The sequence below is a fragment of the Barbatula barbatula genome (assembly GCF_947034865.1).
Source record: "Barbatula barbatula genome assembly, chromosome: 9".
Classification (NCBI taxonomy): Eukaryota; Metazoa; Chordata; class Actinopteri; order Cypriniformes; family Nemacheilidae; genus Barbatula; species Barbatula barbatula.
The window spans coordinates 12,071,732-12,097,527 of record NC_136772.1 but is presented as its reverse complement, the minus strand read 5'-3'; the positions used below and the strand labels follow the sequence as shown (position 1 = coordinate 12,097,527).

Sequence of the window (25,796 nt, the reverse complement as noted above, 5' to 3'; positions counted from 1 at the left end):
TACATCTTATCAGTCATGTGTTCCCTCAGATTTCTACCCACAACATTGGCACTGCCAAGCTCACCAGCAAAGTCAATGAAAAAGCGTCAAATAAAGGTGTGTTCCTTTGACTTGCATATTAATAATGAATACATCGAGCATAATTCCAAACCTATCTTTTGTCCAGCACCAGTAGCGATTAGCACCCAGCTTCTCCCTGAGGTTTGTGTCTGCACCCACAGTTCAGGAAATAAGAGACGTGTGGGACGGGAGGGGCAGTCACGGTTATCTCTATCTCCTTAGATGGTCCCTCTCTGAATTGATTTTCTCTGACCAGAAACACGGTCGATCACCAACCCCCTCCGGTTTCATCTCCAATCACTGCCGAACTGAATATATTTTCTTAGATTTTTTTTGTGGAAGTCAATGCCTGTTGTTTTAACATCTACACTAACTGGATTGTGGATAATGGCCACGAAAGTCTAGCGACTAAGTCCATTAAGTTGTTTTTGTGAATGAAAAATCCTAAATGCGCTTTAATGTGCTTTAAAAATGATCTCAGAATATCTACAAATGTCTTTGTTTGTACATTAAAATCAATTGGGGCGTATGCTGCATGGCGGAATTGGTTTGGCTGCAAATGGTTTGAAAGTAGATACTCAAATGAACAGAAGACAGATGGTAAGTGTCCAAGTAAAAGTCCCTTAATGGGACAAACCTGCTTGTGCAGAAACTAAGGAGACGGGGGGGGGGGTGGAGGAGGATTTAGGGCAAAACACAACCTGTCAGGCAGATGATGAATGGAAGCCACCCATCTCCTGCATAGTGTATAGAAACTGACCTTCAAAACACACAGCAAAATGAGTGTAGCATTCCAGTTTAGGTCAGAGGAACAGTATATGTGCTGTGATCATGTGATTCACGGTGAAAATAGTATCAAGAGACTGGATGGAAAGTGTTACGTTTGTTTTGTTTTACCCTATTTGCACAAATCTATACAGTATGTATCCATGACAAGGAAAAGAATCCCACTTTATTTTCTTCCGTTGTATTTTCACAGTACTGTATGCAATAAATGAATGAAAACACATCTAATGCAGATCAGATTAATCTGAACACCATTTGAGGAATGAAAGGGATTTAGCATGATAGACGCAACCCTGTCTGATCCTCCAAAAGGTCAAAGGGTTTTGTTTGTCATTTTTTTGTCATTTGAAATTATTTAGCATTTGATGTAAAACATACAAAACCTTGACTATTAACAGTAATGCACAATGCATAGGTTACTATGATAAAACAACCTGTCTGTTGGAAGGATTGCCATTACACAAGAGCATGCTGGGCTCTTGAGGGACACAAAGGTCAAGTGAATCTCCACAGAAAGGAGAGGGCACATTACATCTTTGAATCAATAGAGAATGTAGGAAGCATAATGCTTACAGTGGAAAGATGATAGCCTGTAAGTAGATACTTGGATTTCAACTGATTTCATGAGCTAATAATGCTTCTGCTATACAGTGAAACAATGTGTGTCATATAGAATAGTCACAATAAGGTTGTTTTTGGCTAATTAATTAATGCATTAGTTAATTAACAATGAACAACTCTTCTACAGCTATTATTAATCTTCTTTCATGTTAATTTCAGCATTTACTAAAAAAAATCAAAATCAAACGTTGTAACTATTAACATTAGTTAATGCACTGTGAACTAACATGAATAACTGTATTGACATTAACGGTAACATTGACTTTAAGGTGCTACTTGTTAACAATTAATTAATGCATTAGCAAAACGTTGTCACTATTAACATTAGTTAATGCACCATGAACTAACATGAATAACTGTATTGACATGAACCAACATTAACAACGATTAATAAACTAAATTGTTAATTGTTAGCTAATGTTAGCTAAGGCATTCACTCATGTTAAGTAAAAGCACCTTATTGTAAAGTGTTGCCACATTAACTACCATTAAAATGTTTAATAAATGCTGAAAAAGTATATTGCTCATTGTTAGTTCATGATAATTAATGCATTTACTAACATTAAAAGGGTGATTCGCTGAAAATACGTGTTTTTCTTTGTCTTTGGTGTGTCATAAGTTGCCCATGTATGTATTAGACACGTAAAATTGCAAAAATGTAAGTGTCGGAACAAAATATGTATTTTATCTAGAAGCGAATGCTCACCCAGACCTGCCTGAAACGCCTCGTGTAACCACACCCCGGCAACTCTACGTCAGGTCATAACAAGATTTGACTAAGTCTTGTAAATCTCATTGTACCGTCGCGGGCGCAGCCATGTCGCGGAGACGAAATGGTTACATTTTATGTACAATATTGTTGCAGAAAAGTACAGTCCGAATATTCAAGTGTGTGCAGCGCATTTCACGGATGATTGCTTCACGAATCTGGGAGAGAGCAGGGCCGGCTATTAACGGAAGCTTTTGTTAAAAAGTGGGGCAATTCCAACAGTTAAAACTCCGCAAGGACTGTCTGGCGCTTCAGATGTGAGTATAAGTAAGTATATTTTCATTGTAAAAAATCTTTGTTACGGACTATCGCGAGTTGAGTTTGATGTTGTTTTTTCAGTGTGATCTGCAAATTCAAACACGTGCGCAACGTGGACAAAAAGACAACATCAGTCCTAATAATCAGCAATTCTGTTCCAACGACCGGCAACAACATTTATTATTATGTTACCATTCCCTGCTGTAATGCGATCTTGTTTCTATCTCACACAAACTCTGTATGATGTATATGGTTGTTTGTTTATAAGAGGTGTTACATTTCCGTGCAGCATTCGACCAATCACTACGCACTAGTGAACTGGCCAATCAAAGCACACCTGATAGCTTTTCAGAGCAATGAGCTTTGTAAAATATCAGCGTGTTTCAGAGAGGCGGAGCAAAGAGGGGATACAAACATGCACAGGTTTTTAAACCTTAAATCGTGTAAACACATTGTAAGCAAACAATAATATTAGTTTTAGCCGTGTCAAATGACCCCTTTAACAATCACAACCTTCCTGTTAAAGTGACATTTTTTCACGAAAAGAAAATTTCTGTCATCATTTACTCACCCTCTTGTCATTTCAAACCTGTATGACTATCTTTCTTCCGCAGAACACAAAAGAAGATTTGTTGAAGATTGCCATTCAATTGCAATGGTTTTGTGTCCATACAATACAAGTGAATGGGGGCCAGTGCTGTTCAGTTACCAACTTTCACCAAAATATAGTTTTTTGTGTTCTGTGGAAGAAAGAAAGTCATAAAGGTTTGAAATGACAAGAGAGTGAGTAAATGATGACAGAATTTTCAGTTCCGGGTGTTTCAACTCCAGGACCCGTTCAACTATTTTACTGTGTTACCCAATTGTCTTTGATGACACTCACATTCAGAATGATTAAACTCCATTTCTTTCTTTCCATGTTAATATATCTTTCAATAAAAAAAATGTTGTCTTAAAATGATTAAGAAATTCAACATATACTGTATTAATGGCTCTATAGGTGTCTCCTTATTTACCCAATTTAATATAATGCATTGTTTGAAACAAAGCATAAAGCCTAAATATATCGATTGTGTAAATAAATGAATCCGTGTTTACTGGACGTTTTGTTAGGCTTTCTTCTTTACTGTCAGTTTTAACATTTGCTCTGTGAACTCCCATAAAAACAGCAGCAGCCTCTCAATGCTCCAATTGTGGGCTCACCAACTGAGCCTTTGCCACAGCGGGGCCATTAAAACACGCTTTGCACAAATAAGTCTCCTCGAGTGTCCCAATCCCAATGGAAAGAGCACGTTGAAAAACGCTCTCTGGCACTTCGCCTCTTCAATCCACACCTGACAGCACACAAGACCTTGCCAATGACCCATTTGCACATGTTATTACAGCAATCTGCTGACGACAGTGGCGGAGAGTGAAGGTGTCTAATTTTGTGGAGTGCTCCCGCGGCCCTTTTTTCACAGCTTTTGGAGAGCGTTCTCAAAGCCAGATGAGGGTTTGAATTGGCAGGATCCAGGGCCAATGTGTGAAATTCACAAATGAAGTCCAGAACGGGTCGACCTTCTTTGAGGGATTAAGGGGGTAGAATTAGTAGAGGAATTATGGTTTCAAACTTCATTTTTACAGCTTTGATCAGATTAGGCGCTGCTTTCTGCAAGTCTTCAATTGAGAGCCGGCAGCAGATGTGCGATCAGTTTCACACTGGATCATTACACAGCACAGGGGTCAACCGTGTCAAACACACCCGCAAACACACAAACACGTCCACACACTTCACAAAAAGGCAATCGTAAACTGAACCCCATTTATATTAGATAAATATTCTGACATAAGTGCCACTTTACAAGCATTAGCTGTTAGTTTTTTATATTCTCCCATGAGAAGTGCGGAAGAGGTTCAGAGACTCTTACGTTCACACGCATCTCAACCAGCTCGGTGCTGATCTCCACATCTGACACTGATGTGCTCCTGTAATAACTGTCATGATGGATGATGGAGCCGCTCTCAGGAATATAATGGGAGAAGACTGCGTGAGAAGGAAGGCAGATGAAGAGCGGTGAAAAACAGATTGATAAGAACATCAAATGGCATTTGTGGTAGGAAAGAAGAAAAAAGAAAGAATTGAAAAAAGTATTTATAACAATAATGAACAGGACCAAACCGACAGAGGGGGACAGAAGAGAGAAATAAATAGACTGAAAGAGAAAGGGGTCAGAAAGAAAAAAACATCCCCAGCATCAAGCGGTCGATGGGCAGTCAATAAAGTGTCACTTTCTGCAAGCTAAGAAGCCAGTCTTGATGAGGGGATCTAAAATGAACGTTTGCATTAGTGGCCGCAGCAACTAGTGCTTTGTCCACTGAATGACCTTCCCTAATTTACACGCTCACAACAGCCACTAGACCTTAAGATGCCACAGAGAAAACATTAAGTTAAGATCTCTTGCATACCTGTGAAAACTATTTTTACACTCTTTTGAGGCTTTAAACAGAAGACAGTGATACATGGCCCCTTGATGGCTTTCTGCCAGATTTAACTCAGACTTAAACTGATGCTGTTCTGATTTGTTTCCACATCCTATAGTGGAAATGGATCTCAACTCATACAGAGTTTGTATGTGTTAGGACTATAAAACAGGCATGAGGAGAAATGCAATTGATAAATCTGGAAATCTAACTTCAAAGCACAGTTCACTAATATATATACACATGCACATTATATATTATAATTTCACAAAAGGGTTGGATTATTAAAAGGGGGAAAAAGAGATTGTTCTTAAAATTCTTTGACTCAATGGTTCTTTGTGGAAGCAAAAATGGTTCACCTATGGCATCGCTGTGAAAACCTTTTTTAGAACCGTTATTTTAAAGAGTGCTAAAACATTGAAAATTCAATAAAATACTAAAAATAAAAACGCTGAACCAAACTAGAATAAAACAGAAAACAAAACTATAACCCTGAAAACTGAAAGCAAAAATATAACTCCTTCAAAAGCAAAACCATGATGTTCATTTGCCAGTGGCATGCACTTCTAGTTCAGTTATAGGAATTTTCCTCCCTAATGTCTATTTATAAGGTAAGTTATGTGTAAGAAAACATCCATATATTATTTTTATGACTCTTTTCCATTCTATCTCTGACCGTTGGGAATAAACAACCCATTTGTTTTGGTGCTGTGCCTTTACGAAATGGCTCTTTTGCAGGTAAAATGAGCAACAGCTAGTGCATGTCTTCAGCTCACAGTTTTTAAAGTAGCTGATCCATCATTTAATAACAGCCTCTTTGCACAGCCTGCATAACATTTTGACAGGGATTGTGTAGTGTAAATGGACATGATCATCTGTTGGTACATTTGTGTAAGGCGTGGCTTGTTTAGAATGAGACATTTTATGCAGTTTCAATAAAAGTTTTTTAGTTTAAAAATATGTTTTCTGAAAAGCTTACTGCAAGTTCATAGTATAGCATGGCTGCTTTATCTAAAAAGATCAAGGTATATATTTGGACCCTCATGATATGAACCCCATAAACCAGCAAATAAATGATCTCATCCAAATCTCCTGCTGCTGTGGAGCTTGTGACTGTCCTAACAGCAAGATGTTGGCAACTTGTCTTTCCATCTAAACTCCAAGAAACCATGAAGTGGCACAGAGAACAACAGAGATGTTCCAGCACTGTGGGTGCCACTCTTTGCCACCAAACCCCACTAATCCCTATGGCACAACAGTGCCAATCTTTTCCTCCAGTTTTGCACATGATCTTTACATAAGAAGCAAGTAAGCAGTGTGAGGCAAGCTGCTGGAACACAAGGTCTAGTTGCTAAAGGCAAATCTAAAGCAATGCCAAAGACTGCAGATTGCCATCAAATATGCAAGAATAGGTTTAGTGTAAGTTCTGCTTAAATACAATTTCATTAATTCTGTTCAGATTTTTTAAAGAAATCAGTGGTATTTAACCTGCATCAAATCTCAAAAACTACTTTAACTAAATAAAAGTATATTTATGTTAATTGCATTAAGTATACTTAAATATCTTTTCTACCTTATGCAGTAAGAATACTAATAAATGTACTAATACTACTTAGTATTATTGTAACTGCACTATTTCATTACTACTTGCAACTTGGCACAGTTCTTAATTTATAAAATTATAGACGGTTTCATTTTAATAACATAAACAAATGTTACTGCGCATGTGCACTTTTGTGGCCCAACTGAACATCCGGTGCATAGTCACAAACAATAGAGCGCCTTTAGATTATTTCTGATAACAATCCAAAGAAACCGAGAAGAACCGTTACTTGGCTAAACTTGTCAATGAACCATACGGTTTCTTTAAATACGTCAAAAACTCCAGGACCCGTTCAACAAATTGTGTATTTAATAAAATCAACATACAACAAATTCAACAAATCGTTTATTTAATAAAATTATTATACAGTAAAATAATAATACAAATTAATATGAACAAAAATATAATAAAATATAAATAGTAATTTTATTAGACACTAGCCAAACACAAATCGGAAATTAACCTGGGGTCAGGTGTGCGGACATCCAATGAAACGGTCAATTCTATAAAGTACACTTTAAATGTAACAGTAGTAAACTTTTTAGTACACAACTGGTTTAAAATTTTAATTATTTTTAATTTGTACTGCTACTGTACTATAAGTGAATTAAAGTAATACTGGTATTTTACTAGTTCAAGTAAAACTTTAAAGTAAACTTTGTTCCTATTTAAGTGTTTGGCCACATATACTTCTTAAAGGTATAGTTCACCCAAAAATGTAAATTCTGTCATGAATTACACACTCTCTATTTGTTCCAAACCTGTATACATTTCTTAGTTTGGTTGAACACAGAGAAAGATTTAAGGACGAATACTTGTAACCAAACAGTTCTTGGATCCCATTGACTACCATTGTAGGGAAAATGACAAAGGTGGCCAAAAGTGCCCCAGAATTGTTTGCTGTCCTACATTCTTCAAAACATATTTGTCTGTGTTCATCAGTGCAAAGAAATGTATACAGATTTGGAACAACTCGAAAGTGAGTAAATGATAACAGAATTTTTATTTTTGGGTGAACTGTCCTTTTAAAGGTCAAGTACACTTAAGTGTAACTTTAAGTATATTTCTGTGAAGTCGCTAAAGTATATTTTTGAGAAGTAAGAGTAAACTAAGCCTAAAGTAAAGTAAGACTAAAAGTATAACTTCTTTTTTTAGTTTAACAGAAGTATACATTATTTAAACACACAGCACAATAAGCGTTTTAACCAAGGTTAATGAGGATCAAGATGAGATGTTTTCAATCTTAAAAGAGCAACACCTCTACAACAACCTTAAAACTGTTTTTCTAGATCAAGTTGAAGATCATTTCTTGACTCAAAGGAATATAGATTGCACAGAGACCTCAACTAAAATTAGATATTGACCTTTACCAGCATGTGTCCACTGGGCCCTTTTAACACCCAAAAGTCAATGTGCAATATAAACAATTGGAATGATTTTCACAAGGGATCAGATCTTCCTATATGGTAATTGCATAATCCACTGACTCTCACTTGTTTCTGCCTGTACATTATCCTTTACTTGTTGACCGGCATTGACAAAATTCTTACTGAAACAGTAAGTTAATATGTGACATTAATGAGGTTATTCATTCTTGTTTCTTTTATCCAGGAGTCCATTTTACGTGAGCATTTCTTATTTAAAGCGGGATAACATGCAATGTCATGCATTCGGACTTCATTACACTGTTGAACATGCTAGCTTTTCATGCCTTTGCATGGTCAACTTGTTAAAAAACGAGTAGGACGTAGTATTTCTGTGCTTGATACACTCCCTCAGCACTATTCCTTTATTGGGCAATTCTCCCGGAAATCAGCAATGTAAAAGAGCCCACCCACCAACCGACAAGCGAGACCCACTTACCATCAAGATTGTCTGCGCTGCGTCAAGATTGACTGTGCTGTGGGCCTGCAGCTGCATCTTATTTCTGTTGCGAAAGTGAAGTTTAAGCGTGTCTTTTTGTTCACGGCATTTCAGTGATGGATATTATATATAGATCGTGGATATAACGTTGTACTTAGAAAACGTTTGAAACTAATAGATGCCGTGGGCACAGTGCTGAAAGATACTGGACATGAACCACACGCGGTAAGTCAAACTAAGGCATATGTTTGTTCTTTGTTGGCAATCAGCGTGCGTGTGCATAAGGTAAAAAACACGAAGGGGTTAATGCAATGATGCAATGAAGATGCTTGTGCTGTAGTTCCGTCCCACGGCCTGCCTCCAGCAGCTCGTGTTTTTTCTGGAAATATTTGTAAAGCTGTATCTCTCTTTTATAAATTTGATCAAACTTAATACTCTTTGAAGATGCAAAGTATGCAATACTATAGGTACTCAAGATTAATATGAGATTGGCAGAAACTGAGTGTGTTACCCGATCTTTAAGTGAATGTTCTCCACTAGCACATAGATGACATCACGGTATATCAAATACAAGCCACAAAACTCTAATTTGATTTCATGGGGTAGTCCGAAGCGAATAATTTATCGGAAAATGTAATCGTTCATTTACACATCCAGCCCAAAATAAGCCTCACCACGTTGTGTGATTTCAAAATTATTTTCCTCTCTGAAACACCTCCAGCACAAAACATCGAAACCGAGCTCAACGGAACTCCTCACTTACAGTGTCCATTCAAAGACAGTCAAACAGACCAACACCCTCAGAGGATTTTGCGATGCATCCTGGGATAAATGAGCCTTTGAGAATCAAAAGCTCTGTAAACAAACAAGCCCTAAGATGTTTACATTTCAAACACTGAGGTTTGTCTCCAAGGAGTTCAGGCTTTGCAATATTCCAGTGATTTGGGGGCCAGGGGGTGATGTTGCTGGAGATTTTACTTTGCGCAGATTTCGGCTCTGCTGGGGTTTGATACTTCTCTGATTTAGACCGGAACCGATTACAGCTGTTTCTTTTACAGTGGCAATCAAGAAATGAAGCATATCGCATAATATCCTCATAAAACCAAAAAAGTAAGGATTATGCCCTAATGGACAAGGAAAATGGAAATGGAGCACTGCCTATCTTTTTCAGTTATACATACATCTCTGATGATGTCGGTTACCAACAATCTTCAAAATATCTTCTTTTGTGTTCTGCGAAAGAAAGAAAGTCATAAAGGTTTGAAATGACAAGAGGTTGAGTAAATGATGACAGAATTAAGTCTGTTTTGTCTCATGTACACATGTCAAACTGTACACATCCTTCCCTCTCATTCTGTTTTCGAGACCTAGAGGACATTTTGTCACTTCATGTCATGGCTCATCAATCAGAATGCCTCCTGACCCGTCTACCCCACTAATCTCCCTATAATCCCACCATTACCACGAACAGCTCATCTTTATGTGCCTAGTGTGATTCCTGTTCATCCTCTCTGCCACATTCCACTTCCCAGCCTGCCCATATCCCTATTGTGTTTACAAAAATAAATCCAATACAAATTCTCTTCTGCCCCAAGTATGACCCACATTAAAACATGAACATTTATATTTGAGCATCATAAGGTTTATACCACCACCATTGTCTCATCTGATTTTGATGTCTGCCTGAGATTTACATTTCATCAGCAGATACCCCGACTATATTAATAACATCAGAGCTCGGAGCGACGTCACGAACGGGTAGATGCTGCCATAAAATTATTGCATTTTCTTCTTTTGTTAGGTTTGGAAATAGCTTAGTCTCAGACACAGTCTGTGCCAAATGCAACAAGGCCATATCTACAGTGTCTTTCTTGTCTGTGATAACCCCAAACGTAGTTCCATTTTCAATGTTATTTTCAATTATCCTATTTTAAGGAAGCACATAATCCTTTTTGTGATAGCTTTTCTCTCTGCCGTGGTAAATAAATGAGCTTTGCTTTTGGGACTGTATAATTTCTGTGAATTTTTTAACTCTAAATTTGATACTTTTGTTGAACTTGTTTTGCTTACAGAATTTTTTTTTTGTCACAAAGCAAGAATATAGAGTATGTACAGTGAAGGAAATAATTATTTGATCCACTGCTGATTTTGTAAGTTTGCTTGCTTACAAAGAAATGAAGGGTCTTTAATTTTTATGGTAGGTTTATTTACTGATGGAGACAGAATATTTTAAAAATCAGGGGAAAAATATTATATAAAGGTTATAAAATGATTTACATTTCAGAACATGACTTTGTAATTGGTGGAGAAACGCTTGTTAGGAAGCACAAAGGTAAGACATTTCTGATAGTTGGTCACCAGGTTTGCACATGTGTCACGATACATTTTAGTCCACGCCTGTGTACATCTTTAAGGTTTCTTGGTTGTCGCGATGCTAATTGGAGTTTTAGCCTCCTTCACAGATTTTCTACAGGACCCATCTTCAGTGAAATAGTTAAGGGGAGGAGGTTCTCGTCCAAGATTTTACAGTACATGGGACCATCCCTCAGCCCCTCAAAGCGGGGAAGTCATCCTGTACCCATAGCAGAGAAAATTCCCTAAAGCATAATGTTTCCAACACTGTGCTTCTCTGTAGTGATGGTGTTCTTGGGGTCATAGTCAGCATTTCTCTCCCTCCAAACACATGCGTCAATGTTGGTATCACAGCGCTTTCTCCAAAGCCTTTTCTAAATCATTTTGATGTTCATTGTCAAACTTCAGACCAGAGCCGGGCTGGCCTTCTTGGGCAGGAGGACCTTGCGGGTGCTTCAGGATTTCAATCTATTGTGGCATAGCGTGTTACCAATGGTTTGCTTGCTAACTGTGGTCACAAATGTCTTGAAATCATTAACAAGCTTCTTCTTTGTAGTTCTGGGCTGATCTTTAACCTTTCTCATGATTCTATCAGTTAAAATAAACGTACAATACAAATTATAGACCCTTGATTTCATTGTAAGCAGTCAAATTTACAAAATCAGCAGGGGATCAAATTATAATTTCTCTCACTGTATATACTGTATATATATATTAGGGATGCATGATAAATTATCCGCCATATCGGTATCAGCTATAAATGGTCATTTTTAATGTTATCGGTATTGGCCGATAATATAATTTAGGCCAATATATTATAGCCGATAAATCATAATTTCCTCTGGTTTTCAAATAAAAGCAGATGTCGACTTTTGCCTTTTGTTTCAGTCTTTTTTACATGAATATTTAGATACTGTATATTGGCCAATTTATCGGTTATATGCTTCCATTCATGTTAAAGAATTATCAGTTATTGTTGCATCCCTAATACTGTGTATGTATGTATATATATATATATGTATTGGGGTCAAAGGCGTTAAGATGTCACAAAAGTTATTTTTCTTCTAATATGTCGATGTTGAATATGTTAATTTTTTTGACAAGATTGCGTCTTCTGAAAATCAGGGAAAAATTTATGATATTGATTTTTTGCTCAGAATAAAAAAAGTGCAATTCAATTAAACAGAAAACGTTTTCTTTTTTGAGCCACAACAGCAAAGCAGTATTACACTTATTGTTTTTATGCCTAAAACCTTTTTCGTCTATGACCCATATGGGTAGATGACAGAATAATATGCAAGTTTGTCCTTTGGTGGGACGGCAAACATTTTGAACCAAAAACTAACAATGAGGATAAATCTCTCTTATGCTATTCTATAGTATATGATAAATATAAATAATTATATAAAACAATGTAATATTAACAGTGTCCTATTCTACTTACTGTTTTCAAAATTTTGCCATGTCACACTTTAGGACACATTTACGGTTTATTCGTCAACTACACTTGTTGTTCATTTTATATCTTATCTTTATTTTATTCTATGTTCCATATTATCTACTTCCTCATGAGATATCTTCATCTGGGTAATGTTTTGAAGATATAAAAGAGCAAACAGTATCCCTTCAATGTCCCACAATGCTTATGCATGTGCATTTTATTTTCAATAACTTTTGATTGCATTACAAGCGATGTGGTTGGTTTGATGACCCAACATATGAACTTAATCATGAACGAAAACATTTTTTTTCTATGCAATGTTTTTTTTATCAGATGGGCCTGTGAATTATACCCGCTGCGTTTTAAAAGGCCCATTGCAGCAGGAGTGACACATACTGATAAATAGCGTGTCTAACTCAGTACAGAAACAGTGCAGGCATTCACACCCAGCCTGAATGTTAAGCACACAAACTCTGTACACAGCCACTTTCCTTAGTCTTCACCTCCCACTGCAGACGGCACTGTGCCCGTCTTTATCGCAGCAGCTGAAATGGGGAGATTAGATTATTCTTTCTCTCATTCCCCTAAGCTTGTTACCATGGCGATACCACGGTGACCGAGGAAGGTCCTCACCCGGAGACGGGCTCTGCAGCTGACTGTCGTCACCTCAGGAACGTGAGGTCATTAATTTCAATCGGGTAAAAGCTGCAGAGTATTTTATAACAGTTAAAGGCATGACTTCACAACCAATTTTATGTGAAAGATCAAAGACGGCTGACCGTAGCTGCTAGAACAGAATAAATAAACGTGAATAAAACGTAGTCACTTCCCTAAAGGATTCTTCCTGTGCGTGTCGGTATTGATTATAGAAAATCTACCAACATTAAATACATAATGGATCCTTGATGCAGAGCTTTGGATACACAGTTAATGGATTTGGAAGTAATTAGGAATAATGAAGTGCTGCTGGAGCCTCACTGCTGCTGTTTCAGCTTCAACTGACAGCTGAAGTGATACGGCGATTAATCATCGAATAAAATCGGCTCATTTCTTTTGTTTGTTAACGACAAATATGTTTGCTTCAGTTCTAGACTAAAATCATTAAGAGACACAGAAAAAAACAAGGCAGGTAAAGAAATGGTTTACCCACACAGTATAATTATTCTAGGTGAATGCAGACATAAGAGACGACAAGTGCTTTATCAATTAGCCCAATGAGATCAAAAGAAAGAATTCTGAGCTGATATTTCTCAAAGTCTGTGTCTTTAAACGTCAGGTGCATGTCATTAAAATCAATGCAATGTACCGTCTGTGCCTTGATGATGGGAATTTAGTTACTAAGTAATGCTTAGAATCAGAATTTGTAAATAATATCAACTGCTGAATGGATGATGAGCAAATAACCTAATCTCATAGCATATTAATCATCTATTTCTCTCTATTGCATTAGTCTCCGAGGGTAAACAGCAGTTCTGCATGTATCTTTTTATATTGGTGATGTTATGGGGAACAGGCAGTAGCTCAGATGGGATCTTTGTGTCCAGAAACTACCAGAGGGGTTTCATGGGTCTCTAACTTTGTCCAAATGACGAACAAATCGCTTTTGTGCTACCAAAACATTACGCTTTAAAGAATGTGTAAAATACAGGCTTTTCATGTTTCTTTACAACTAACTTGGACATTTGCAGCTAATTTCTTTAATTTAACATTTTAACTGCTTTAAAAAATATAAAGAATATTTGTCAAATAAAACTGTAAAGGTTCCTAAAATTACATTTCTTTACAGTGTACCATTCAAAGTGTTACTCATGTTTTAACCTATAGGTGTATGTGTAAATGTTTGAATTATTTTAAGTTTATTTTGTAGGTAAATATATCATTGTGCCAACATAGTCACTTCTTTCATTAGACAACTAAAATTGTATTACAAATATTTAGACCAAATATGGACCACAAAAAGCACCCAAAAAGTGCACACAATAAATATAAACTCCTTTCATACATTAATATTAAAAATATATATTTTGTAATATGAAAATGATTTAGTATAGTTCATTCCAAACAGGGATTAAGTAGAAAGGCACAACAAATAAAACAAATTCTTTGTTGCCAATAATATATAAACCCTTTGAGTGCAGTGACTAAATGTTTGCTTTGTTATCTCTTTAGCTTATTTGCATTTGTTCCAGATCATTAGACATGACATTATGGTGCCTTGAAAGTCTGTCTGAAACCAGTTTCCTCATGAGGTGCACTCATATTCACAACGCTGCCTGAAGTTATTGACTCAAGCAAGGCGACATGTTAGCTGCCTTCGTTTTCAGACACAGCCTCTGTGTGCTTTGCTGAAAGTGACCAGCAGCCTTCATGCCCAGAAGACAACCTTTAAAACACATCTGATGTTAATCACATCGATGGTGCTGTGCTTACGTACATGCCCCTTTGTTACATCCATAAACCCAAATCTATTCTCTCTTCCCCCACTGCATTCTTTATCACTCCAACATTCTCGCTCTCCTCCTCACTTATCTTTCTCTTTATCAACCTTCCATGTTTCTTTCTATCTTCTTTCCTTTCTCCACTAGTTTCGTTGACGTTTGGGTTCTCTGCTTCCCTACGTCTCTCCATCTATTCTCAGCACCCTCACTCTTTTGCTCTGCTCCATCTACTCTCCGAAATAATGAAGCAACACAGAGGCGTGTTGTGAACAAAAATCTACACTAATTGGCATTCTTGGTAAAAGTTCACAAACATTGGAAAGCCACTGGAAAGGTTCTGTTTCTTTTCAACTAAAATTCTCTCAGTTTACAATGACCTGGATGACAGAAGCATTATTCATATGCACTGTTTGGACAAGATTTGTTTTCTAATGTAAGAGTTACAACTATACAAAGTACATGCGTGATTTCATGCCTGAATGTGGGTGTTATGAAAGTCATGCTTTCAAAATCACAAGCCCACCAGACTAAACAAGACGTAAGAATAATGATATAACATTGAATAATTAAAGAAAGCACTTGCATTAGGTGTGGATTATCATTGCCGAAGATGCAACTACAGTGGCCATTCCGCGCATTCTGTGTTCAGACTCTCATTACTGATTTCATTTTCTTTCTTCATATCAGATGGGTGTCAGCAGTACATAAACCACCGCGAACTGTTGTTTTATCCCAACTTCCAAAGTCCAAATAAAGGTTCACCAAGCAGTGCAAAACTAATTCAGCTTTAGTTTTAGCATGTGCATGTGAAAACACAAACATGAATCTGTCGATTTGGACTAAAATAGAAATTCTCTTAACCTCCTCAGAAAAAAAGTCCTATACAAATGAGGCTTTAGACAGACTCACCAACAAGTGCTGCTATACTTGCAAAAAGCACAAATATAATCCAGCAAACAGGAAATGGCTGCCAAAATAATACCGTAATAGGCAGAGGCATGCAGTACTGTTCTCCTCTATTAGAGGATGTGGCAGGCCTTGTCGACAGAGAACGAGGGATGAAATCAAAAGAAGAGAGACACGTTTCAAGTGATGCTAATATACAGCTGTAGCGGCAAATGTTCTGCTGTCAGTCAAGCATCACACTTTAGGGGAAAAGTGCAATAATTCCTTTTCTCTGAACAATATGTGAGTGGGAGTAATTGAATCTCACTTTCAGTGGGTGGCTTGAAGAGAAGAGCAGATGACTGCTGACAGCCTGATAGGAAGTGAGTGTGTGTTTATGAGCATCAGCTGGAGAAAAGTGTAAACAAGTGCAGATTGATTTAATGAGCAGTATGCGAACACACCCTCACACACACAAACAAACACACACACACACACACACACGCACACGCACACACACACACACACATACGCACAAACTCACACTTACATACTGAAGTGTATAAATGGGATATCTGAATCTGTTAATCTGTTTTACCTTCATCTCCTGATCCTGATCCAGCATCTGAAAGACACAAGAGCAAGCCATTAGATCAATGTCTTATCTCTTACAAACGGAACGGATGATTAACAAAGACTTTTAATTATTTGGTTGAATATATTATTTTTGGTATATTTTCTGATTCTTTACCTTTATTGTATGATTATGAAAGAAGATTTATGGCCTTTATATTACAGTTTTTTACGATTGCTAAACGCCTGTGAGCACAACTGCAGCTACATGTGCAAAACTCTAACTACAGTCTGCACAGCAGCAGTTCATGTGGACCAAACTCTAGTTCGTTTTTCATTGCTTGAACACAGTTTTCAAAACTCTACACACTTATCCCACAACTTTAACCACAACCTGCACAACACTGTGGATTTACAGCACTTTGTTCAAATGCTAACACACTGCTGTCAAAACTGTGAACCACACATTCAAAACAGAATAGATTTCAGCTTTGTGCCTTTCAAACACTGCTGGTTGCAATTTCAGCTGAAAGGCTAAGCAGGTGTCTTGTTTTAGATTTGTGAGTGAACACACAGACATATATATATATATATATATATATATATATATATATATATATATATATATATATATAGGTAGAGCTCAGAAAGACTAATTTTGGAAATGGAACAAGGAAGACGGGTTCAGGAGAGGGCGGATGCGTGGAAGAAGACACAGAAGACACAGATCTGTTATTTCAGATGAAATAAGGGCTTCACTTATAGACCCTGTGGTGGATCATGGTCTCTCATTGAGAGAGGAAGGGTTGAGGGTGCAACACAATCTGCAAAGATCCACAGTGGCATCTGTAAGTCGGATTTTCCATCCTACAAACAGCTGAGAGTTACATCCTTACAGTAAATGAAAACATTACAGGAATTTATTTTGTATTGCAATTACAGTATAGAATATTTACACAGATATATATTACAGTAAATTCGACTGTAAAATATATTTTTACAACAGGACCCAAAGGCTGACCCCAACAGGAGGAAGAGGAGAAATATGACTTTGTATGAAGTCACTGAAATTATTTAAACTATAAAGATGAAAAGTTAGTATTTTCTGTATTGGTGTTTGATGCTAGTGTTTTTACTCTCAGTGTGTTGTGAGTGACAGTGTGTGTTATCTCAGTGAGGGTTGTGCATTGTGTTTTGCTGCACTGAGTCTGTTTTGAGCCGTGTGTTAAGAGTTGTGTTGCTTTGAATGAGTTTTGCAGGTGATCTGAACAGTTAAGCTCAGGTGACTGTTGGTTGTGCAGACTGTAGTTAGAGTTTTGCACATGTAGCTGCAGTTGTGCTCACAGGCGTTTAGCAATCGTAAAAAACTGTATTGCTTCTGGTTTGTGCATTTTAAGTCACAGAAACCTTATAAAGTAGGTCTTCTCTCAAAAACGGTGCCCTTTTTTGTCATATCCATAGAGCATTTTTATTTCCCTTTTCTAAAAGTTTATGTCACATCCATAATGCAAAATGTCATATCCATAACACTGGAATTGCCAATACTATTGACTTTAAAGTTAAAGTAAATTTCCACAGCCATATATAGAGATTAAATGCAAACAGATTTATTTGATTTCAGCTTTTCTTATTGCCTGACAATTATTTCCTTGACTCAGAGACATGTCACACACAACCTGTCTTTGACCATCTGAGAAATGCACTCTGGCCATCTGGACATGCAACTCTCAGCTTTGGATTTAATTCCAAATTCTAATAAATTTCCAGTCTAAATTCGTCTAAATCAGCCCAAATATTTCGACCTCTTATTCGGTCTGTGCTTGTTAGAATCTAGAAAACATGATTATATGCTGAACTAGTTTCACCAAATTCTGGGTGAATTTACAAAACAATTGTGCTGCTTTCTCAGGCAGTGTGTGCAGATACATACAGCATACTGTATACATGTTTGCTTCTGCACATTCTATCTATATAAAAATCAAATCATCACTGCCATCCTTGGCCATTTCTAATGCAATATTAGACTAATTAAAGGACACAAAGATATGTTTTCAACCCAAATAATTAATTTGTCCTGAAGCATCAGGGTAAAAAAGTGCAAAACCTTCCACCAACTTTCCTCAAAATCCATGAAGTTCCCAAGTACGTTAAAAGACTATTTCACAGTGAGGTAAAATTAAAGCGAGACGAACAGTCTGTTTCTCCACACACACACACACACCATCCTGCGAGACTGGCCTCTGCTGAGTCTGCTGGCACAGAACAATGACACGAGTCTTATTAAGTGTAAGAGACCTTTGTTCCTCACTCAGAAGTATCAGCGGGTTACGGATCTCCACTGCCTTTGTCATTTATGTGAAAGAATGTGTGATGAGGTGACTTTGCACTTTTCCTCGGGCTCCCATGATGTTCTGGGCTGAGTGGAATGAAGCTCAAAGCTCAGAGGCAGATGGTCTCTGTCAGCAGTGACAAACGCAGCTGTGATTTAACATGCCACGGACGCTATTACCACACAATTAACAATTTAAAGAACTGTGTGTTTTGACTGGCACGTGATCATTACGTGAGGTACCAGGTTTTGAAACAGTTACAACAAAATAATGCATACTAGAAATTTGTGTTTACTTGTTATGCAAAATCTAAACATCCCTAAAACATGATACATTTACATAAAACACAAGTGATGAAGTAAATATTCTTGTTTTAAGGATTGTTTACTCCAAAGCATAATTTTTTTTATTCGATAACAAAAAATGTTTATTCAATACAATGTATTATAATATGCAAGCTACTACATATAGAGGTAACCATATGTGAACGTATTGAAAATGAGGCACTCACGGTTGAGCTCCTGTGCACAATTTGCAAAGATTCACAAGACCTCCTCAAATATAAACCTCACTCCTGTATAGAGACCGCCACTTTAGCGCTGGGTAGAGTGCCTTTATGCAGAAAGGCTATCTTAACCTCGATTTCCAATGTTGCAAATGGAGCGCCTTCTCCTTTCCACAGTTACGCACCACTAAGCTAATGGCTAGCTGCCCCGCGCCGTGCTGAAAACTCAATATAAGCACTGGCCCGTCTCCTTAATCAGCGCATTATTCACAGTGATCTTACATCGGCACCATTCACAAGGCAAATAGCTCACTTATCAATGCCAGAGAAAAGAGAGAAGGATATACTCTCCCAGCAGTAACGCTCAATATTTGACACACATGTTGCTCCTGAAGGTTTTAACAGACCAAAGAGAGGACTTCATTTTAGGAGACTTAACTTAATTCATATTTTTGGAAACGGCTGCTGAGTTTAGTGAATACAACAATAACTAAAGTGTTCATTATAACTATAAACTAGCCCAACATGAGTGACTGTATTACAGCAAAAGTCCACGATGATCAGTCTGGTGCTTTTGATCCCATTCATACCATTCGGAATTTCAGCACCATGGACAGCATCAAAACACAAACAACGCTATGAGGTGGAACAACAAAATCTTGAGGGAATCGTAACTATTTACAAGGTGGCAAATTCATATAAATTGGTATAATTTTATGCGTATGTGTTACTACAATTTGTTTTTGCGACATTGACTTTGGGTTTAGGGGTGGGGTTAGGGGAGGGGCTTCTAAGAATCATACGTTTTTGTATGATTCGCACCGTACGAATTCATATGAATTAGCCACATCGTAAACTAGTTATGAATTCCCTTATAATCATGTTGGGTGGACCACCAGGAGAAGCTTGTTCTGGAAGATCAGACCAAGAAAGACTTCCCATTACGTTACGCACATTACATTATGTCTTACCAAACAACAACCCACCACACGCAAATCGTCTTTTCAACCGGTCACATCATGAAGACTCAAATCTTCTTTTATATTTTGAGGCTTGATGTACTATAATAAATACTGTTTAACTATAAAAGCGGATTTATTACAAATATGAAAGGATACGATGACAACAACCTCAGCATGTCAAGTCAGTAAGGCAATAAGGACCAAAATTGGTCAATTTTATTATTCCTAAACACCAATGAACTAACAATAAGAATAAAATCAGGGAACGTTAGTAACACCAGCATTTGGAATCAGCGGCTGAAGTATATTTTCAACAAAGACCTTAATCATCTGCTGCATATTTCAGCGTGGATTGTTGTTTGCTTCATAATGCAGTGCCTGCTTTACAAAGAGGCTATTATTGAAAGATGGGGGAGTTAATTTACTATTTTGATGCCGCAGCAAACCTGCATGCCAATGTGTGAGCTCATTTCACATGCGACGGGGGCGTTTCTTAAAGGCGCAGCGGCAGCATAAAATTCTTTTTTTAAGAGATGGTGAGAAATGTAAGAAAATTTGTGACAGAAATGATGTCCTGACTTTATAAATGGAGTTAATGGTAAAAAATGTACATCTAAGAAAGTCTGTGACGAAACGCATTTCATTTTGCTCTTGATGTATGAATGAAAAAAAACAGCAACAAGCCACACAGAAATAAAGAAAACACCAGAGTGTGATATACCTAATTTATCTCTGTAGGTCATCTGTTAACCGATGGATCATTTGCCAGGGAATTAGTGCAGAGGAAATCAGTGTCGAAGAGTCAGATGAGCTTGTACAAGCATCAGGACTCTGAGACAGTCCATTCATCTGTCTCTTTCATCCATTTACTCAGCGTGAGCTTTAACGCGGCTCAGAAAGTGAAAAAATCTCTTCAAGCTGTCTGCATATTCAGCCTCATTTAAAGGCTTTAATAAATTGAGGACATTTAAATGCGAGTTTCGTTCAACTGCATCAAAATACTAATTTAATCCCTTCAATAGTGATGTAAAATATACTATTACATTTGAATAATCAGAATGAAACCCTAAGATTGAAAAGTCAGGAAACTACCTTGAAAGACCAAGGGGCTGAATTTTCCAAAATATGTAGATTTCAGTGCCTTCAAAGCACTAAAAGACATAAGAACACTCTGAATTGCACATCTTCAAGCACCGAGTTTTTTTGATACTTCAACAGAATTAGTATGATGTCGACTCGAAAAATAGATAAATATATGCAAGAGATAAATTACAATGCAGCAATTCAAGCTTCAAAGAGACAAAGACAAATGCTCTGCCTGTTTCAGCTGCTTGTTTCTCAAAATTAGCTTTTACCTTCCAGAACACCTACAGACAAGTACATGTTCACACACATTCAGGCATAGATGAGAAACAACATCCTGCTGTGATGGAATTATGCAAACACACATTTTACCTGCAAACACACATCTGAAAACACAGCAAGAGGAGAACATTTAATTCTCTAGATTCTCTCTCTATGTACAAAAACTAATCTCCCATGCACACACACACGCACGCACGCACGCACGCACGCACGCACGCACGCACGCACGCACGCACACACACACACACACACACACACACACACTCACTCTCTCCCTTGAGATCATTTTCAGTGTGTTTAGGTAATGTTTAATGGAGTCTGACTCAGCAGCTCCCAGAGTACCAAACATCTGCTTTACCCAATGCAATACAGTGTCTTACTGACCACCGAACACACTTATGTTCATATCATTTCATCTTTGACTGATTTGCCGTAAACGTGTCACGCTTGTTCATAATTCTAAAAATAATATAACAGGAAAATCATTTTCACAGCGACACAAACAATAGAAAGCATTTAATAAACAAGATTCTGATTCACGTTTATCTTGTGCTGTCATTGCTTATTTAAAGCTGAAGTGAATAACTTGTTTTGATGTTAGGATACTTTCTCATTTCCCAGTTTAATATACAGCACAAAGACAACTGTGAGTAAGCAATTTGTTGGTTAATTTCTTCCAAAACGTGTAAACACTTTGCCTCCAAGTCTATAATACCTTCGCTCTGTTGCTCTGGAACATCCTGACCGACCCGAAACAGTAACACAGATTCAAAAAAATCATGCAAGGTTGTGGTTGGGTGGGTACCATTTTTAAATCAGGGTACTGAGGAAGGCAGAATCGGGCCAAACCGGCCACTTGCACTGTTTTAGTTGTGGCTGGACATTCAGGCAACACACTAAACAATAGATTGGACCTACCTGCAGGGCAGGACCCTTCAGAGACCACCAGAATCTCAGTCTGCTGTTTGCAGGCATCTCTCCGCAGAAAACACTCGTTCTCGTAGTTTTCGCTGTTGGTGCCGCACACAGGAACATAGTCATTGTTGCACTGAAAAGAAGGATTTAAATCATTAGACAATTTGGCTGAGATGAGAATGATCACGAGCATTTGAACATCTGGACAAAAACAGAGCTACAGCACCGCACGTTAACCAAGCTGCAAATTGTGTTACTTGCATGAATAGTAATAAATGTTTCCAAAGACTCTACCGCTCTACCAACCTTAAAATGTTTTTTAGTTGATACATATTTAAAGAAACAGTTTCTGACGTCACTTGTTGTAGTGTTAATGTTACAGTACATTTGTGCTGCCAACTCGAGATGTTTACTCCGAAATACATCTGCCAACTTTAGAAGCCGGTGGGCAAAATGATTATCTCATTGCACAAGCTTCTCAATTACATTTCAGCTATCACTGTATACAACCTGTATCAATATTGTTATGTGTAAGTTTTAGTGTAGTTCAAGTAAAAAATGACAACAAAATAAGCAAAAACTCCATTGCATATGTCAGCTGCAGTAGTTTTGAGAAGAAACGTTCTTCTGCAAGATCATGTTGTCATATATTAAGCAGAGAATTAGGCATAAAATTGACCTACTTTTATCCGACAGCTTCATGGTGATGTTTTAGCACTTTTATTTTGGGGGTTTTGTATGAGCTCATAGCAGAGGATACAGAGCCGTGCGTGATGTGAATGTGAATAAAGCTTGTGTGAGCTCTGGGGGCTGAAATACAGCCTGCCAACAACACTGCCCACGTTCCCAAACCAGCAGAAAAAACATAACTACATTATGAGAAAACACCATGGAGAGATATCACAAAATGTGACCAATTCGCTTGAAAACCGTCCAGGTTAGTAGCCATGACAGGATACTTTTTATGGCATATGTTAAGATTGAAAAAAGAGATAATGTAATTACATGTTTAAGGCAAGAGTACAATTTTCCTGACAAAAAAAGTGAAATGTGAAAACCACAATTAGAATATGAAATAAAAGCACCGATGCAACATTTTGTATTCCGGTAAATCTCTTCAAAAACGTTCAAAACACTGGGTGGCCTGGTGGAAAATGAAGCAGTTCCAAGTCTCATGCAGGTATTTTGGAAGAGTTTGACTACACACAGACATCCACCTGGCCACAGAGACACATTGTGTCTGGGTCCAACAGGCGGGATTTGTCTGGACTGTAGAGAGGCAGGTATAACGCAGGTCTACAGTAGCTTGTCAATTCACATGCTGGCTGAGGGACTGTGTGGCTGCTGGCCAGCCGGTTGGCAGGGGTCACAAGAATAACTGTGCCCATCGATTCAGGAGCGGGATTTGTACTCTCTGTTTTATCGGCTGAGAAGCAATATTATGCAGGATGAGAGAGTTCAGAGCCAAGCCTGGCAGGAGATATAGAGAGAGGGAGGATGAAATAGGAGTAAAAAAGCAAAAACTGGGTCTACAGGAGGTTGATTATAGAATGGCTGGAGGAAAAGGGAAACTGAGCAAAAAAGAACTGACAGAAACGGACAGAAAAAGTGGATATACAGGGTTTTATCATGTTATAATGTAATGTGAGCTAATGCAGGGGCTCCCAGTCTTTTTTAATCCAGGACCCAGCTAAAGAGGTATAATCTATTTCACGGCACCCAAAAATTGTAAATAGAAACTAATCAACATGTTTGTTTTTTTAACAGACAGTAGTCTTTATCTTCCTTGTCCTTATATGAATGAAATGTCAAAATAACATTTTATTGCTAGTCATTAACCAAACAGTTTTTTGTGTTAGTCATTCGCCATAACAATGTGACAATGTGACCAAACTTATTTCACTGTGTGACCCACAAGAGGGTCGTGACCCACAGTTTCTCTCCTCAGCTAATGGATGGATTAGTATAAATGAGATGACATAGTGTATAAATTCTGGGTCAATAACTAAATGCGTTTTGAGCATCATTAGTTGTTATCACTGAAGTGCCCTTAAGCAAGACCTTTACCCTCAGATTGTTTGGGTGGGGGATGTTGTTGTAATAAGTCTATTGTAAATTGCATTGAATTAAGGTGTCTGCTAAAGCAGTCTTTTTATCCCCACATCACTATTAGTAAAGTTTAAGCATGTTCCCTTTGATTCATAAAAAACTAGACATTATACACTTCATTATAAATTTCATTATTACAATTAATCTCTTTGTTTAAACATGAAATACAGTGGGGGGAAACCAGACTCACTGAGCTACTTCCTCTCTTGATAAGCCACCTGAGCTGGTTTGACTTTCACAAGTTTTGACAGTTCTGGGAGCAATCATAGAGAAACTTTCTCTGTGACAGCAAATTTATTCACAAACCAAATCCAGATGGTAAGAATCAAAACAAACAAAGGCAGATTCATTTGCACTCTTTGTATGGTGGAATTTTAAAACAGTAGAAGCTCAACAAATAGAAAACACCACCCAAAAGAGAATACATTAATGAAGTTACGACAGGTACCAAAGACTTGTGGGTTTAACAGAGAAATATAGAAATCAGTACTCTTGGGACCTGCTTAAATACCCATACTGGGTTTCGGTTAGCTAAATGACTACTTGGTGATATATATCCAAAAAATATAATAAAATATAATAAAACAAATATGTAATTTCTTGAAGAATCCTCATACAACCAAGGTCAAGTGAGGTACGAGTCATATATAAATATAAATATGATATAAATATCCCACTATTAACACCTAATATAAAACAGAAGATGGGAAGTGGAAATAAAAGATTGAGTGACAGTGAGATGGCAAAAGTGAAAAAAACTGTGAAATTTCAGAAGAGCAAGGCATCAAGGTGATGTCAAAATACATTCAAAAAGAATGAGAGAAAAAGAATAAAAACGGATATTACCCGCTTTTCCCTTTTAAACCTTGACATTTCCACAGTTTCAAGTGTTCAATCCATCTTTTAGGCGTGGTATGATGCAATAGTGAGAAAGGCTGGCACCCCGAGGCAGCTCCAGCATGCCCTGAAAACGCCTGTTTTGTCAAGCCCCGGCAGTTTCGTACTTTTGAATTTGCCCCTTGAGGGACAGGAGGGCATTAGAACTCCATCTTTTTCAAAGAATAGCGGGCGATTATGATGTAATAGGGTAATTGGGAACAGGCCGAGTAATGACTGCCTGTCTGAGATGGCACCAGTCGAAAGAGTACGGACAAACGACTCTTCACTTGCGGGTCACAGAGATTGAAGAAGCATTTTGAACAAATGGAAAGACCTTGAAAAAGTTAAAAAGCATGTTGATCTATATAGTATAAATTGTAACTATTCACTGCGGGAAGAGTTGGATTTTTTTTAATTAGATGTTTTGCTCAGACACTTACAAAAACCCTGCATGCCTGTAAACAAGCTTGCGTTCCTCTCCACTGACAACTGAATTACACTGCTCCACTGCAGTCTGCTGCAGTCCCTGTGAAGTCTAATAGACTCTTCACAGACGACAAGTTACTGCTATACAGACAGAGGAGAGTGAAAAGCAAAGGTGTCTTGAAAAAGACCCTGTGTC

At 37.6% G+C, this 25,796-nt stretch overlaps 1 protein-coding gene across 1 annotated transcript in view; it reads right to left on the bottom strand.

Annotated features, from left to right (window-relative positions):
* tmeff2a (transmembrane protein with EGF-like and two follistatin-like domains 2a) overlaps positions 1–25,796 on the bottom strand; it is a 62,332-nt gene that overhangs the window by 13,186 nt on the left and 23,350 nt on the right. Inside the window, exons 3-4 of the mRNA XM_079464125.1 lie at positions 22,190–22,319; positions 16,135–16,161 (exon numbers count right to left, since the gene is read on the bottom strand). Of these exons, the coding sequence (XP_079320251.1) occupies positions 16,135–16,161; positions 22,190–22,319 (157 nt within the window). The remainder of the gene's footprint in view (positions 1–16,134; positions 16,162–22,189; positions 22,320–25,796) is intronic.